The 17,431-nt window shown below is 40.8% G+C and overlaps 1 protein-coding gene across 9 annotated transcripts in view; it reads left to right on the top strand.

The window, feature by feature from the left end:
* ARMH3 (armadillo like helical domain containing 3) overlaps positions 1-17,431 on the top strand; it is a 222,638-nt gene that overhangs the window by 186,660 nt on the left and 18,547 nt on the right. For 5 of the 9 annotated variants that reach the window (XM_072620729.1, XM_072620724.1, XM_072620731.1 and 2 more), the window contains one exon: positions 13,398-13,463. The exons of 3 other annotated variants lie outside the window; for them this stretch is intronic. In XM_072620729.1, coding sequence (XP_072476830.1) covers positions 13,398-13,463 — 66 coding nt within the window. Of the gene's footprint in view, positions 1-13,397; positions 13,464-17,431 lie in introns of those variants that run through there. One more of the 9 variants, XM_072620773.1, reaches the window with a different exon arrangement.

The following is a 17,431-nucleotide window of genomic DNA, read 5'->3' as shown; positions in this document are numbered from 1 at the left end:
GAGGTGGTCGTCAGTATCAGATGTAATAGAGGGGTGAAGAGGATTGAAGGCTGAGAAAAAGGCACTGATTTTGCCAATTAAGAAATCATTGGTGGTCTTGGAGAGAGAGCAGTTTCAGTTGAGTGGTAAGGTCAAAAGTCAGATTTGGAGAGGAGAGAAATGTAGACTTTCTTTAGCTATGAATGATGACAAAAATATAGGACAATAGATTGAAGGGATGGTCAGATCAAATGAAAGTTTTTTAAGGATGGGTGATATCTACCTGTGTTTACAGAAATCAGGAAAAGAGCAGCAGATAGAGAATGAAGATGAGGGAATAGGTGAAGAATTATTACATTGGCAGGTTGGCAGAGCTGCTGGAAAGGGATAGAATAAAGGGTATAAGTAGAAGATCTGAATTTGGCAAGAAGGATCATCTTTCTTCAGAAACTGGAGTAAAGCATAGAGGGGGATGACATTGCAGGATTTTGAGATTCAGAATAGAGGAAGAATTCGTAGCGAATAGCATTTCTTTTTTCAGTAAAGTATGAGGCAGGGTCTTTTGCTGAGAACTGAGGGAGGAGGGGAGAAGAAAAGAATAAAGGGATTGTTTTGCTGCAGTGAGGGCCCAGTGAGGAATTTGTTGTGGCTCCAATCACCATGTTGGATGAATTTCTCAGGGTCATCTCCAGTTGTCCTGATCTGTATCTGGCTACTGGACTCAGATGGCTCCAGAGGGGAGTGAGGCTGGAGACTTTGCCCAGCCCTCCCTCACTTAATCCAATTCACTTGCGAATCATGGCTTTGCCCTCCTGAGGTCATGGTCCTCTTTGAGAACAAAGGACCGATGGCAACAAGCACAGCGACTTTGTCCAGTATCATTCAACCACATGTGAATAGCAGCAGAGAAGGCAGATGTGGGGGCAATCTGGGGTTGGGATTTAGTAAGACATGAATGTCATGTGATAGGGCAAGGGAGCAATGGACTTAAGCATAGAAGGAAAACAGGTATAGGAGTAGATGTGACTTCAGAGTTCTTAGTCAAAGAAATACATATGAAACACAGGTAAAACATACATAACATTGTTATTTTTGTATATGAGTAGATCTGTAACAATATTTTATCTGTTACATATAGCACACACATACATATGAAAACACATATAGATAATAGATCGAGGGTATTTCTGAGAATGTTCACTTCAGTGAAATTAAAGGACTGGGGTGATAGTTTCACTTTAGTCCAGACTGGAATAGCCAAGCTATTAAGGATACAATTCCTACTGTCCAGAGCCCCAGTCCGCACTGTGTGATCATATTCAGGACTCTTAGACTACACCATTTAGAATATTCCCTAAATTGCTTGTGTGTGTGTGTGTGTGTGTGTGTGTGTGTGTGTGTGTGAGAGAGAGAGAGAGATTTTGCACACTTCTCAAAGATCCTTTAAAACACTGTTCTTCATTAGATAGTCATATCTGGCCCTTTTTTTTCCAACTTTATTCTCCCATAAATAAGTGAACGAACTATATATATAGTTCATTACTTAGACACCCTTTTTAGCCAGCTCAAGAAACATAACATTTCTTTTGCCTTTTCTCCTTACCAGCAACATTTTCCTTCCAAACTTCAGGCCTAGCCCTGAATATCCACCCTCCTATTGATGGAATGTGAAAAGACCTCATCTTCAGACCTTTTTCAGTTCAATTCAGTAAACATTTTTGCAGCATGTGCTGTTTTCAGAGCACTGTATTGGGCACTGAAGGAGATACCAGATTTAGAGGAGCTGTGGTCCTTTACTTCTGTAGCTGGAAGGATCTGTGTTACTTGGTTCTCAGTTCCCTGGGCCGTTGCAGCCTCATGTCCCCACCCCCTACACCTTTCTCTCTTGGTTTTTATCTTCCAATGAAAGCTACTAGAGACCCCGCTTAGAAGGATCTAAGCCACTTGGCTTTTCCTCCTTGGGTCCAGCCAGGCTTATCTTCATATTTCTCTCTCTCCACAGCGCATTCCATGTGTCCTTCCTTCCTCCTACCTCTAGTTCTGAGAACTGTATTCACAGGACATTTGAATGCTATTGTTCCACTCAGCATCTTAGTAACTTCCTAAACCACAGCACCCCTTCCTTGGTCACCCCCTGCTAGAATGGAGCTCCTTGAGGGAAGGAACTGCTTAGCATTTGTATTTATATCTCCAGTCCTTTGTGCGCTGCTTGGCATATAGTAAGAGTTTGATAAATGCTTTTAGTTTATTATCCATTGATTCATGGAGCTTATAATCTTATATAGAGAGATGTCAAGGAAGAGGGCATTGAAATCATGCAGCTCATAAATGCTTTATTTTCTATCTCTAGTTCTCAGTTTGTCAGTAAGGCCCTACACATCTGGACGTGGGCCCAGCCTGACATATAATAAGAGGAGGAAATTAGCCAAATTGTACCTGAGGGAAGTGAGCAGTTGACTATGGGTGACAGCTAGCTGTGGAATGACTGGATCTAATTGCTTCTCTTCATTGTCTTTGGAGATGCCAGTGTGTTTGTTGCAAAATGCAAAAAAAAAAAACCCAAAAAACAAAACTGCTAAAAATAGTTCAGCAAGACTTTGAACCAGACTGTTCAAAGATCACTGTGTGCATCTTCTCAGATTGTTTTGGATGTTTATCTAATGAGTACACTGCACAACTGAGCTGAATTTATGCAGTTGGCATTCATTGCTAAATTGAACACACCTCAAAACTACAGAGTGGATCAAATCTGGTTTCTGAGAAACTGAATCTACAGTCTGTGATTTAGAGAGTTGTCAGTTTTTCCTCCCCCATTTTTCTCAGTCTGTGCAGTGCCTCTGTTTTTTAGAGAACATTAGGTCAGAGCTGAGCCAGGCCCACCTTCAGTTACTTGCTTTAATGGAGTCCTTGTTGCAGTCCATTAAAAACCTGTCACGGTGCATAGCCCTGCCTGTACTTGGTAGTCTGAGGTCCACAGTGAGTGACAGTTTTGTACACCACTTCTAGCTAGTACAGAGACAAGGTAACTCTTGGAGAAGATGAGAAAGAAAAAGGCCTTTCTTCTCCATTCTCCTGCTTCTTACACTAAAAGATTTGGAATTAAACCAACCTAGCTACTGATCAGCCTAGCATAGCTAGCCCTATAGCCAAGCTCCACTCTTTGGGAACGAATCCTGCTGGCCCAGCCCTTTGTTCAATTCAAAAGAATGGTGAACACTTATTTGTTAGGGCACTGTGGTAGGTACTAGGGCAACAAAAATGGAGGAAAAATCGTCTCTTCTCCCAAGGAACTTCCACTGTATTCGAGGAAATAAGATGTGTACATAAATAGTTAATACAGTAGAATGTAAGTATATAGGAGACAGAGTGGTATGATAAACTTAAAAAGAGATGAGCCACATGTTTTTATGCCTTTGAATGCGCTTCTTTTTCAGTTTGTCTCAACTGCCCATCAAAGTTGTAAGCTTTGTGGAGACAGGGACAGGTTTTTGGGCTTTTAAACATCATCAGAGTGTTGAGGATATTGTCGTTGAACATGACCTCATAGATTATCTAGCCTAACCCCACGCACATATGATTTCTAAGTCGTGGCTCTCCAGCCTCTGCCCAAGGGTCAGGGAATCAAGTGCCCTTTGAATAAGCCCATTTCAAAAAGTGCTATGTGCACAATCAGCTCTTTAACCCTGACCTGGCTCTCTGGCCTCCCAAGGAAAAAAGCTATGTGAGTTTTCTTCTTTCTTTGGCTAAAGCTATGTTAATCAGTCATCAAGTATTTATTAAGCATCTATATGTTCTGTATACTTTAGCAAATACTTTAGCCAGATAATTTAGAAAACATAGAGAAATAAGTAGTAGGATCTCTGCTGTCATCACAAACATTAAATACTTACTGTGTGCAATTCATTGTGCTAGGTGATCTAGGGGATAAAGAGAGACACCTGGAATAGCTCCTCTTGAGGAGCTCACAGTCTAACTGTGGAAACAAGATATTTATGTAGAGCAGTGAACAATCCAGGATTATGTGAATCAGCATAATTTACTGGCAGAATGGAGAGTGGTACAGTCCAGTAAGACAGTATGAAGGTTTTGCATGTATGGGATCACCAAATGATAGGACAATTTATAAAGGAATTCCTTATTGGATAGAGACAACCAAGGAGTAGGAAGGACCCATGTTAAGGTGGTATAGGTGCACTAAAGACTAGAAGAATTGGAAAAGAGAGAGTTCCTTGTGGGCTAGAGTCCTCAGGAAAGGTTTCTTTCCTTCATTTATTCAACAGCAAGTTGCTGTTGCCCATTATGTGCCCATTTTTGTGCTAAGTATTGTGAGAAATAGAGAAGTAGTTGCATTTTTGCTTTCAGAGCTTACATTCTAAGTAGGGAGTCAGAATTTTGGAGGTAGAACTTGACCTCCAAATGAGCTTTAAATCTATTTGGTCTTCAGGGTAAGGGCTTGTTGGCATTCTTCTTGCCTGACTCTAAAGTATTTCAAATGAAGTGTTCTCCATCTCTATCAGGAATACTGCAAAGAGGCAGATCTTCTTCTGCTAGGTGGGGAACTGGTGGGATGGGTGCCTTTGTCTAGGATTGAAGGAGGGTGTTTTGGTAGCAAGACATTCATTTATTTCTTCTGCCAAGTGCAGCATCTTTGGGTGGTGAGCACTCTGAAGAACCAGGTTAAAACAGTAAAGAAGTCAGATCACAATTGCTCGAAGGAATTCTTTATAGTGCCCCAAATCTCCCAGACTTGATCAGGGCCTTGTTACATGTAATATTAGATCTATCTGCAGCTGATCCTGGTTGTCTCTGGGTGTGGTTCTGCATAAAGAGGGGAGTTAGTCTTTTGCTTCCCTTTCTGTCTGTGCTGCCCTCAGAAGTGAGGTCTGTCAACAAAAGAGCAGGTGCCTAACTCTGGCTCCACCACTTGGTGAAGCCATTGATTTCCTGACATAGTATGATGCAACTATTGGGGGAAAGCTTTCCTGGAACAGTACCACTGTACCGATTTGTTATAACCTCACTTAGCTTAATTGTGAAGAGGCCACTGGACAGATTCAAGTGTTTTACCTCAAAGCTGGAGCTGGCCAAACTATGTTCTCAGACCCTTGGAGTAACAAGGCAGTAGCAAACCCTGTTTTTCTAAGTGCTTTTTTGGGAGCCAGAGGAATGCTTTTTTCCCCTCACAGTTCCTCCAACATTGACTATATTCTTCTTTTATCACCTTTACCAATTTGACATGAGGGAAATAAAACCTCAGGGTTATTCAATTTACATTTCTCTTATACTATCAGTGAAGATGCTTTTTTCCCCCACATGACTGTTGATAGTCTGCAGTTCTTTAGAAAACTGCTGTTAATTCCCTTTGACCTGTTTGGTGAATGAATGAGCAAAAATCTTGAATCTCAAGTCTCCAAAAGAAAGTTAAACAGCCAGATGAGCAACTAAAGCCAAGCAGGGCTGATCATGGAGTTTGGGTATATTTGATAAACTGTTGTCAGTAAGATGACTATAACATCCTTAACTCTTGGCTGAGCCCCATTATAGCAAAGACTAATAGAAAACCCCTGAACCTTGATACTTCTGACACAGGCAGATGGTGCAATTTCCCCAACCTTTGTTTAGTTCCAGCAAAACACATCTGTAGTGAAACACTAAAGAAATTCCTGTTCCCTCCCGGTCCCACCCTACCTTTCTTCCTATATCATATGTTTCCCAAGGATCTCTATGGGCTTGAAGTTGTATTAAGATTCCTTCTTTAATTCCGCATTTTATGGCAGCTTCCTGGGCTTATTCAGCTCCTGAGCTTAGGAATGCCAGCGTATCAGAAATCCATTTCTACCTAGTTAAGCCGAGCATCCTTCCAGCCCAGAATTCTGTCTCTGCTGGAGGTAAGAGGGCCAACTGAGAAAGAGCATGGGAGTTTCCCTCTCTCCAGGTATCCCTAGCTTCCCCTTAATTATCTGATATGTATCAGTTACCCTAGAATTTGTCTATATCTTTTTTTTCATTTCTCTTTTCCTACTTCTGACTTCATGTTGGGGAATTCCATGCTTATTCCTTGGGGAAGTCACAAGAAGTCTCTGTATTTATTGTGGCCATCTCTTCCCCAGGCAGCGTCCTGTGGAAGTTTCTGGTATCACTGTGCTTGTATTGCCTTAGTAGCCCGAGTTAGAGTAGGAAGGAAGCAGATGTAGTGGCCAGAGGGTCAAATTGTAGCTGGCCGTCTAGTACTGGGAAGGAGAAGTGTAATGAAGACAAGCGTGCTCGTGTTTCACTTCTCATGTGTAGTGTCCCCTCGATCTTGCTCCCCTGGTAATTCAATTTAGTTGAACTGAGCCTGTCTCAGCAATTTTTTATGTTCTAAACAGACACCATGGTTACATTTCTGTCTGCTGGGAAAGAAGTCTTGTGTCTTCATAACAAAGATGTCTTTTAAAGTCAGCTACCCTCAGATTGAAGGCCACTGTCTGTTTCAGAGGCAGTAGGAGCTCTGAAAAGGAGAACATACATTGTGGGGTAGTTTCTGTATATGGGAGTCCACTGTACATATGGGGGTGGGGAGAGAGAGAGAGAGTGTGTGTGTGTGTGTGTGTGTGTGTGTGAGAGAGAGAGAGAGAGAGAGAGAGAGAGAGAGAGAGAGAGAGAGAGAGAGAGAGAGACTGACAGACAGAGGGATCTGTTTGTATGAATCACAAATATAAACTTGGCAGTGATTCTGAGCTTGTTCTTCTGCACCATGGGCTTGGCTTCCTTGTCTCTTGCACTGGGGTCTGTGTGCTTTACTCCTTTAGGGCTGTTGGGTGGGGTCCTTACTGTTGGCAAGCATCTTATACCTATGAATGTGACAGAAGGTGGGATATTGTAAACTTGTGAAACATTCCCCGGTAGGGGAAGGATAACTCTACAATCTAAGTAACTTACTTCCCATTTACATTATATGTATGTTGTATGTACATCATTGTTGCATGTTATCTCTCATCAGAATGTGAACTCCTTGAGGGTAGGGATTCTTTCTTTGGCTTTCTTTGTATCCCCAGTGCTTACTGGAGTGCTTGGTACATTGTAAGGGTTTGATAAATGCTTCTTGACTGACTACTGGAAATAGTTCTCCAGCTTTGAATCTAGAAAGGAATCTGGGCATTAGGTCTGCCCCACACTCCTGAGTGCATGTAAACTCCCTCTTCTGAGGCAGTACACTTGGCTGTGTGTGGTAGGGTCAGGCCTAGACTGTGTTCATTCTTCCTTGCCGAAGAAGACCATGCCATCAGAGAAGTGATGACATGATTTGCACTTCATTTTGTTTTGAGTGAGGGAGGGCTCTGCAGGTTGCCAGCCTCACTTCTCCTCCAGAGTCATCTGAATCCGGAGATCTGATATTCCTCAGGATGACTGTAGATGACCCAGGATGCACTGGGAGACCTTGGGCCCTTTAGGCCAAGGTCTTTGCAGGCACTCACTTAGGGTGAGGCAACACCCATTCATTGAATAGGTCAGGCCTAGATAGAAATTAAATGGAAGCAGAGCTTCCCACAGAAGGTATAGATCACTATGGCTATAGGGTTTTCATAGGTTTATATTTTAAGCCTTTGTAACTTAGCAATTCTTTAATTGTTATTTAGCCTCTATAATAATGTGTTTTTGTATTTTGCCTTATTTCTTCAAAAGTGATTTCAAAAAATCCGGAGTTCTATTTGGATGAACTAAAAGGGCAAAAACAAAGGGACAAAAACAAAGGGACATGTACATTACCCAACTAATAAATGGTCAAAGGATATGAACAAGAAGTTCGTTCTCAAGGGAAGAAACTATAGCCATATGAAAACATGCTCCAAATCACTAATAATTAGAGAAATTCACATTAAAGCAACTCTTGAGGTTCCATCTCACATCCATCAGATTGGCAGAGGTAACAAAAAAAAAAAATGACAGTTGTTGGAGAGATTATGGTAAATACAAGCACACACATTGTATTCACTGTTGATGGAGCTGTGAATTGACCCAGCCACTCTGGAGAGCAATATGAACTTAGGCTTCACAAATTACCAAACTGTACCTGCCCTCTGACCCAGGGATTCCATTGCTAGGCCTATTCACCAAAAAGAGCAAAGAAAGAGGAGAAGATCTTATATGGAGCATAGCAGAGAACTGAAAACTAAGTTGATAGCCCACTAATTAAGGAATGGCAGAACAAATTATGAATGTAGTGGAATACTGTTGCGCTATAAAAAAAAAATTATGAAAGATAATTTCAAAGAAACCTAAAAGGACTTGTATGAACTGATTCAGAATGAAAGGAACACAACCAGGAGAACAATTTATAGTATAACAGCAATGTATAAATGAACAACTTTTAAAGACTTTGGAAAATCTGAACTCTGATCATTGTTCAGCCGTGACTCAAGCGGACTGATAATGAAGAATACTCCTTATCCCTTGACAGACAAACAAATGAGAAACTAACTATGCAGAAGAAAACACATGTTTGGACATGGCCAATATAGAGACTTGTTCTGATTGACTATGTATATTTATCACAATAATTTTGGAGTTTTGTTTGTTTCTGGAGATAAGGAGGTGGGAGAAAAATAAATACTTGATAATTTTTTTTAAAATAATTAAAATATAATTAAAATAAGGGGTTACGTAGACTGGGCTAGGCAAGGGCTGATAGCAACAGTAGAGAATTATAGAAGGAACCAATGGCTCAAAGGTTTTGGGGGCCAACCAATAAAGAGATTAAATAAGAGAGAACAGAGAAAATGAAAAGGAAGACCCTAGATGGCATTGTATCTGGCTAGGCTATCTATTTCTTGCACAGTATTGTATGCAGTCTCTCAAAATGAAAGTAAAACCCTAGGTGACATTGTATCTGGATAGACTCTCTATTTCTTACACAGCATTGTATGCCAACTCTACAAACCCAATTGAGCAATGAGCTTTTTACCCTAAAATGTAAACTCATTGCCTAACCTACCTGCAGTATGGATCTTCCTGAACACATATGCTCAGCATTTAACTATGTACCCAAGAACTTCATGCCCTTTCCCACACTCCCCCAAGTCAGAACATCATCACATGGGAATCACATATCTCATTTTGCAAGCTGCTACTGGAGTGTACAGCAGGGGCTACATTCATGACCAGCTACTAGCTCCATTCATGGCTTCAAAGAGATCCCTGATTTTGTACTTTCCCTCCTGAATGTCTTTTCCATTCACTAGAAGGGTCTTGCTTTTCACTTCCTAGGTTTTCTCATGAGCATTATTTTCTGTCATCATTTCCAATAACTGCACAGTAAACTAGAGCTCGATAGCTGGTTTCATGTCTACCTAGCTAGCCTTCACTCATCTCCAACCTGATAGGTCTCCCACCTCCTGCTAGTATCCATACTTGACCAGATAGTAACAACAGATCTGAGAGATACAATCAGATGGGAAAATGGAGCTTAATCTTAGTGGTATGTACATTATGTGTGGTAGTTCAAGAGAATGTTACGAATTGAGTGCTGGGCTTGGAATTAGGAAGACTTGAGTTCAAATCCTACCTCAAATACTTACTAGCTGGGTTACTCTGGACAAGTCATTTAACCTCTCTTAGTCTGTTTCCTCAAGCAAAATGAAGGAGTTGGACTCAGCGGCCCCTTCCAGCTCCAAACCTATGACCCTATGACTTAATTCTTTGGAAATAACACATTTGATCTGGCCATCAGACCCCTAGGTATTTGAACCAGCTTCCTTCACCCTCAGTTTGTTTACCCATTCCTGATTTTTTTGTTGTTTTGCCCTATAGCCCATTATGAGTACAGAAAAAAATGCTCAGAAAGATAAGGCAGAGAATTCCTTAAGCTTAAAGCAATCAGAATGCAATTTTAAACAAAGCATTAGTATGTGGCTTTGCAGCAATTCTCCTTGGTGATTAGTAATGGAAGGAGTCTAAGTTGGCTGCGGAATAAGGTGGCTTCTTGTTAGGAGTTATGTTAATCTGAATTACTCTGAAGGGAAAAAATCCTTCTTTGTCAGCACAATAGCAATGACTTCTTAGGGCAGTACTTCTGTGAACTACCTTGCCTTGTGACTAATAAATGGAATATCCCAAACGATGTTTGGCAAACTCTCTGGAGCAGCGTTCTGAATGAATACACACTCAGTACATCTCTCTTCCCAGCAACTACTTGAGCTGGAGCTGAACCAAGATCTCTTCCAGCTCCATCTATGGTTTATTGGCATATAGGCTCAGGGATAGGAGACTACTGAGGGAATGTTCATTTACCTGATCAAGAATGGGAGAACCTGAAGATTCTTTCTGACTCTCCTCATTAACAACTGTGTAACTAGGTACTAGGTATGTTTTGGTTGTTTTTTAGCAGATCATCGGCCTTGGATTCAGGACACCTAGTTTCTAGTCCTAGCTCACCTTACTAGCAGTGTGACTTTGGGTGGGTTGCTTCATCTCCCTGGACTTCAATTTTCTCAATTTTGAAATGAGGGATTTGGATCAGATGGTCTGTAAGATCCCATCTAACTCTAATTCGATATGATGCTTAACTTTTGTTTTCCTTTAAAAAAAAATCAAAGGGAGATTAGCATTAATTACCATAGGTAGTAATGAGGCAAGGAGCAGGAGTAGCTTGGTACCACGGTAGAATACTGGACTCCATCAGGAAGACCTGGGTTCAAGTCCTGCCTCAGACATTTCTGAGCTGTGCTGACCCTAGATGCCTCTTTTCTGAGACTCAGTTTCATCATCTTTAAAACAGGGCCTATGATTCACAAGGTTATTATGATACTCAAACAAGATAATGTATGCATTTTGCAGACCTTAAGTCACTATATAAATGAGTGGTGATGATGATAGCTGTCTTAAAGTATTTGAAGAGCCTTCACATGTTGGAGAGATTAGATTTGTTCTATTTGACCCCAGAGAGGAAAACTAGGAGAAATGAGTAGAAGTTTCAAAGAAGTAAGTCTAAGTTTTGGTGTAAGAAAAACTTGTTAACAATGAAAACTATCCAAAGGTAGGACGAACTTCCTTAGAGAGGAGTGGGCTTCTCCTTACTAGACATTTTCAAGAAAGAGTGTAGCTGACCCCGTCTCAGGGATACATAGAGGGCATTCTTGTTTAGGTACAAATTAGGTTAGATGGCCTCCAAGATCCTTCCTAATTCTGAGATTCTGTGATTCTGTGATCCTGAAAGTTAAATGTATATTTAAAAGACTGGAGCTATTGGCTTATGGTTTATACTTTCCTAGGGACAATGGGCCATTTCATATATCCTAAACATTTGGGGCAACTAGGTGGCAGAGTAGAGCCCCAGGCTTGAAGTCAGGAAGACATGCATCCAAATCTGGCCTATGTGATTTTGAGCAAGTCACTAAACCCTCAGTTTTCTCATCTGTAAAATGAGCTGGAGAAAGAAATGGTAAAGCACTCCAGTATCTTTAGCAAGAAGATCCCAAAATCAGGTCACAAAGAGTCAGTAGGCATGACTGAAAAACAGCTAAACAACAAAAACATTTTAGAGTATGTCCTCATTTCTCTAACCAGGAATCATTTTTCTATAGTTCCCTAGTGTCTTCTCCATACTGGTTCTTCCTCTGACCCATCCCTGTCCCACCTTTCCAAAATGCCAGCACTGCAGGTAGAAGTGATAAGGAATTTTGGATAACAACAACCAAAAAAGTCCAGTCTAGTGGGGGGGAGGTGTACTGAGGGTGGGCGAAGTGGAATGTCTTTTGGAGGAGCTAATTATCAAGGATTCCTTTTCTATATCCTTCTGGAAAACATTCCCATTCTCTTCTGAAATAAGCCTTTTAAAATAGGGATGTGTTTTTCCTAAAAATCCAGAGGAGCTTCCTTATGATGAAAGAATCATCTGTGCTTTTAAAAACCTAGGAACAATATGAGACTGGAGTATACTGTACTGTGCTTTGAAGTCAGCTTCTGAGTCCTAGTAGCTGCCCAACTAGAGGCCTTTCTCTCTACCTCCTATGGCTTCTGAAACCTAAAGAAGGATCAGTAGCAAGAGAATGGGAGCCAGCCTTCTGGAAAAGTAGATTCTGGACCCCTCTGGGGAAGATATCGTTGGCTTGTTGTATCAGAAAGTTCCTGTTGTGTCAGTAGTTCCTCCAGAAAACTACTTCTGAACAACACTTGTCACAAAACAAGAACATTTTCCAAGTCTCTCTTCCCAAATGGACTGGCCTGTGGGCACACCTGATTAACACTGTTTTGTTGGCGGGATTGCTGAAGGGACATGGAAACACCATCTGTTGCTGTTTTTCTGTCTTTTTGACATTCACCAGCCCAACCCAGCTACTTTCCCAAGCCTAGAGAGATGATAGTATGCCATCCCCTCTTTTCTACTTTCTGGACCCTCAAGTTCAGGGATACTGTTTCCTCCCAGATATTGTTGGGTGTGACGAATGCAGCAACCCACCTGCTGAAGGACTGGATGACTCATATCCACCACTGGTACCTGGGCTCCAGAACCATTATGGGCTCCAGGAGTGACTCAGGGTGGAGACTATGGTCCATCAAACTCACTGTAGTCATGGTGATAATGCTATACCCTCAATTACACCCGCTCTCAAAGAGCTTATATTGGCAATCTTTACAGCTTTACCATGGGAGTGACTGAGGGCTGAAGAGTTTAGATGACTTGCCCAAGATATCATAACTAGAAGGGTTCCCAGTTCAATTCTCTGTGCATAGTAAGGGTACAATGGAGACAATATTGGGCCTGGGATCAGGAAGAACTGAGTTCAAGTCCAGTCTCAGACACTTGTGATCCTGGGCAAGTCATTTGACCTCTATTTGTAAAATGGGGATATTAATAGTACCTGCCTCTCAGGGTTGTTGTAAGGATCAGATGACATAATAATTGTATAGTGTTTGGTATAATGCCTGGCATATAATAAGCATTATATAAATGCTAGTTATTACTATCATGAATCAAAGGCAATATCTAATGGCTTTCTAGAGAGCATGGGTCTTGAAATCACAGAATATTAGAGCTAGAAAGAACCTTGTAGCTCATTTTACAAAAGATCAATCAATAATCAGTCAATAAAAATTTATTAAGCACCTACTATGTGCCAGGCTTGGGATACAAAGAAAGGCAAGACAGTCCTAAGAGAGGAAGTGATTTGTCCAAGGTCAGAGCCAGGACTAGAAGCCAGATCTGCCAACTCCCAGTCTAACACTTCTTTGCTTACACTATACAAATACATTTATGCCACAGGAACCCACATGATCAGTATGTTAGGACTAGGTATGAGTCTTGATTCCCTCCAAGTGGGCAGTATATTAATTTATTAAGTGCCTTCTATGGGCCAGGCACTGTGCTAGGTGCTGTATAGTAGGATTGAGAGCTTGAAAGGAACCCTAAAAGCATTTAATTCCACTTTTTCATTTTACAGATGAGGAAACTTGAGTTCCAAAGAAATGAAGTGATTTGCCCAAAGTCACACAGGTTACTTTCCCAGGTATTTACTAGTGGTTGTGCTGGAATGTGAACACAGGCCCGCTGACTACAAATGCAGTACTGTTTTCAGTTTCCTATGCTATCTGCAGTTTGAGACATTAGCTCAGCTTTTGCCACCCCCATCTGGATGAGACCTTGGCTCCGGCTATGAGGTCCAAATTGGGCCTAGAAATATAAGACATAACGTCTGCATTAGAAGTCCTCATCCCTGAGGGATAGGGTAGGAAAGGCTACACCATCTCTTGGCTTGTTAGGTACTGTGAAACTGAAAGTCCGGGTCTCCACTCTGTGTCCAGGGTAGTAAGTTTAGGTAAAATCAATTACTAAGAAGCAGTTCCATCTGAGTTTGGTAGAGCACAAGAGACGGGGACCTTTTGTGGTTAGTATCAGGGCCTAGAGCCCACCTCTTTCAAATTTCTTAAGGACCGCTCTGCCGGCAGAATGCTTGCTTCCACAAGAAGGGAGATAACATTGTAGCTGTCCCACCCACTCATTCTCCCTTTATTGTTTTTGCTAAGTCTGAGCTGGGACTGCTCCCTTGGGCTTTGGAGAACTTCTATTCAGACTGAATTTTCTGACATCTGGCCATTATAGTTAGAGACAGTATAGGGGGACTCAGAAAGCCCTCAGACTAAAAACTAGAGGTTCCAATGTGAACGTGTGTTGAGAATAAACTTTGTCAACTCAGCCTTGAACCACGCATGCCTTTTTTTACTGGCTTTATCTTTAGTGACTCAGCTAGCACAGGAAGTCAGAGGACAGGTGGTTTATTTGTGGAAGGTACTGGTCTGAAGGTTTAGGGAGAGGAATAATGCTCTCTCTTACCTGATCCCCAGGGGCAGCTTTTGTTTTTGAAAAATTATGTCTTTTCCTGGGTTTGAACCATTCATTTGTAAGCCAAGATCTTGGCTTATCTCAGTGTTCCTGCCGCAAGTAGTCTATAAAACGGATGAACAGAATTAGGTAAATCCAGAATTAGGCATCCCGAACTGGGAGCTTTGAAACACACAAGGCAAAGTAACCTGGTAGAACTTCAGCTTTCAAACTTTGGCAGATGAGAGCCAACAGAGGGGAAACCATAGCACAGCCAGGTATCAATCAAGGCACTGAACTTTATATGTTTCACCTGTCCTCAGTGACTTGGAGGCTTCTCTTCAAGAACAGATCACTTCCTCTTTACTTTCTTTAGAAATCCTCAAAACAGCACACTGTCAGGTTGAGAATCTTCTAAGAATATGTGTTGGGGGGTGGGCGTGGAGCCAAGATAGTGGAATAGAGGCAGGAACTCAGCTGAACTTTCCCAACATTCCCCTCCAAACAGCTTTAAAATAACACCTCAAATAGAATTCTGCAGTGGTAGAGCCAACAAAAGGTCAGAGTGAGACATTTTTCCAGCCTAACACAACTTAGGTCAACAGGAGAGATCTGTGACACTGGGGTGGGGACCAGTCTAGAGTGCAGTGCAAAACCAGTGGAGGTCTTGGAGTTCTGTGACACCAGTAGCAGCAGTTTCAGGAACTCTCAGCCCAGAGACACTAAAGAGTTCAGATAACTGGTGAGAAAGATATTATAGGGATCCCTTTGCTGCCCCTGGGTGCAGAACCCTGTTATGTTGTCCACATATGCTCTGGATTTCAATTCAGGGTGAAGAGAAACACTAGCACATGAAACCACAGGCAGCAGGGGCCCTTGTTGTAGTTCTGGGACCAAGAGGAACTCTAGCACTTAGTGCAGCGGGGAGAGCAGGGACTTAATATAATTCCCTATATGGGAAGGTGATACTTGTAACTACTAAGAACTTTATCCTTGTCAAGCTAGTTAGTAGGCAAGGGCATGGCTGTGAGTTAACTATGATGGGATGATCTCAAAAAAAAAAAAAAAGAGGGACGTACTGGAAGAAAGGGGAAGGGAGATGAAGAAGTGAAAAAATTATCTCACATAAAAGAGGTATGCAAAGAGGAGCTTTGACAGTGGAGAGGAAAATTATTTAGGGAGTTGATGGGCAGCACTTGAACCTCACTTTTATCAGAATTGGTTCAAAGAGAGGGAATAATATACCAACTCAGTTTGGTATGGAAATCTCTCTTACCCAACAGGGACGTAGGAGAGAAAGGGAGCAAGAGAAAGGGAAAGATGATGGAAGGCAGGACAGATTAATGGAGGCAGTAGTCAGAAGCAAAACAGACTTTTGGAGAGGGACAGGGTAAAAAGAGAGAACGACAAACATGAGGAAAAAGATAGGATGGAGGAAAATATACAGTAATCATCACTGTGAATAGCAAATAGCAAAATGGATTAGAAACCAGAATCCAACAATATGTTGTTTACAAGAAACATGTTCGAAACAGAAAGATACACACAGAGGTAAAATAAAGGGCTGGAACAGAATTTATTATGCTTCAGCTGAGGTAAAAATGGCAGGAGTAGCAATCATGATCTTAGACAAAGCAAAAGCAAAAATAGACCTATTTAAAAGAGATAAGCAGAGAAACTGGTTTTGTATTTAATAGTATTTTATTTTCTTCCAATTACATATAAGGACAATTTTCAACATTGATTTTTTTGAAAGATTTTGAGTTCCAAATTTTTCTCCCCTCTTCCTTTCCCCTCCTCTAGATGGCAAGCAATCTGATATAAGTTATACATGTGCAATCATGTAAAATATGTTTCCATATTAGTCATATTATGAAAGAAGAATCAGAACAGAAGGAAAAAACAAAACAAAGTGAAAGTAGTATGTTTCAATCTGAATTCAGACTCCACCAGTTCTTTCTTTGGATGTGGTTAAGCATTTTTCATCATGAGTCTTTTGGAATTGTCTTGGATCATTGTATTGCTGAGAAAAGCTAAGTCAATCATAATTGATCATTGCACAGTGTTACTGTTACTATGTGCAATGTTCCCCTGGTTCTGCTCACTTCACTCAGCATCAGTTTATGTAAGTCTTTCCAAAGTTTTCTGAAATGCACCTACTCATCATTTCTTATAGCACAATAGAATTCCATTACATTCGTATGCCACAGCTTTTTCAGCCATTCCCTAATTGATGGACATCCCCTTAATTTCCGATTCTTTGTCACCACAAAAAGACCTGCTATAAATATTTTTATACATGTGGGTCCTTTTCCCCTTTTTTTAAATCTCCTTGTGATAAAGACCTAGTAGTGGTATTGCTGGATCAAAGGGTATGCACAATTTGATTGCCCTTTGGGTATTATTCCAAATTACTCTCTAGGGAAGCCACATTTTGCCAAAAGGTATGATAAACAATTTAAGTCATATCAGTATTAAGCCTATATGCACCAAAAGGCATAGCATCCAAATTCTTCAAGGAAAATTTAAATGAGATACAGGAGGAAATAGACAGTAAAGCTATATTAATGGGGGATCTCTACTTTCTCCTCTCAGAACTAGATAATCTAATCATAAAATAAGAAAGAAATTAAGGAGATGAATAGAATTTTAGAAAAGATAGAAATGATAGACTTCAGAAGAAAATTAAATGGAAATAGAAAAGGGTATACCTTTTTCTCAGCTGCACATGGCACTTATACAACAACTGACCGTGTATTAAGGCATAAAAACTTTATAACCAAATGCAAAAAAGCAGAAATATTAAGTGCATCCTTTTCAAACCGTAATGCAATAAAAATTGCATTCAATAAAGGGCCATGGAAACATAGATTAAAAATTAATTGAAAACCAAATAATCTAATCCTAGAAAATGAGTGGATTAAAGAGCAAATCATAATAGCAATCAGTAGACAATAGCAACAATGAGACAGCGTATCAAAATTTATGGGGTATAGCCAAAGCTGTAATCAGGGGAGATTTTATATCTCTAAACTCTTTCATCAATAAAAGAGAGAATGAACAAATTATTTAATTCGGCATGCAGTTAAAAAACTAGAAAAAGAACAGTTTAAAAATCCTCAATTGGGGGGAGGGAGCCAAGATGGCGGAGTAGAA

Source organism: Notamacropus eugenii, chromosome 1 (genome assembly GCF_028372415.1).
Source record: "Notamacropus eugenii isolate mMacEug1 chromosome 1, mMacEug1.pri_v2, whole genome shotgun sequence".
NCBI classification, from domain to species: domain Eukaryota; kingdom Metazoa; phylum Chordata; class Mammalia; order Diprotodontia; family Macropodidae; genus Notamacropus; species Notamacropus eugenii.
This window is presented reverse-complemented; position numbering and strand designations above follow the sequence as displayed.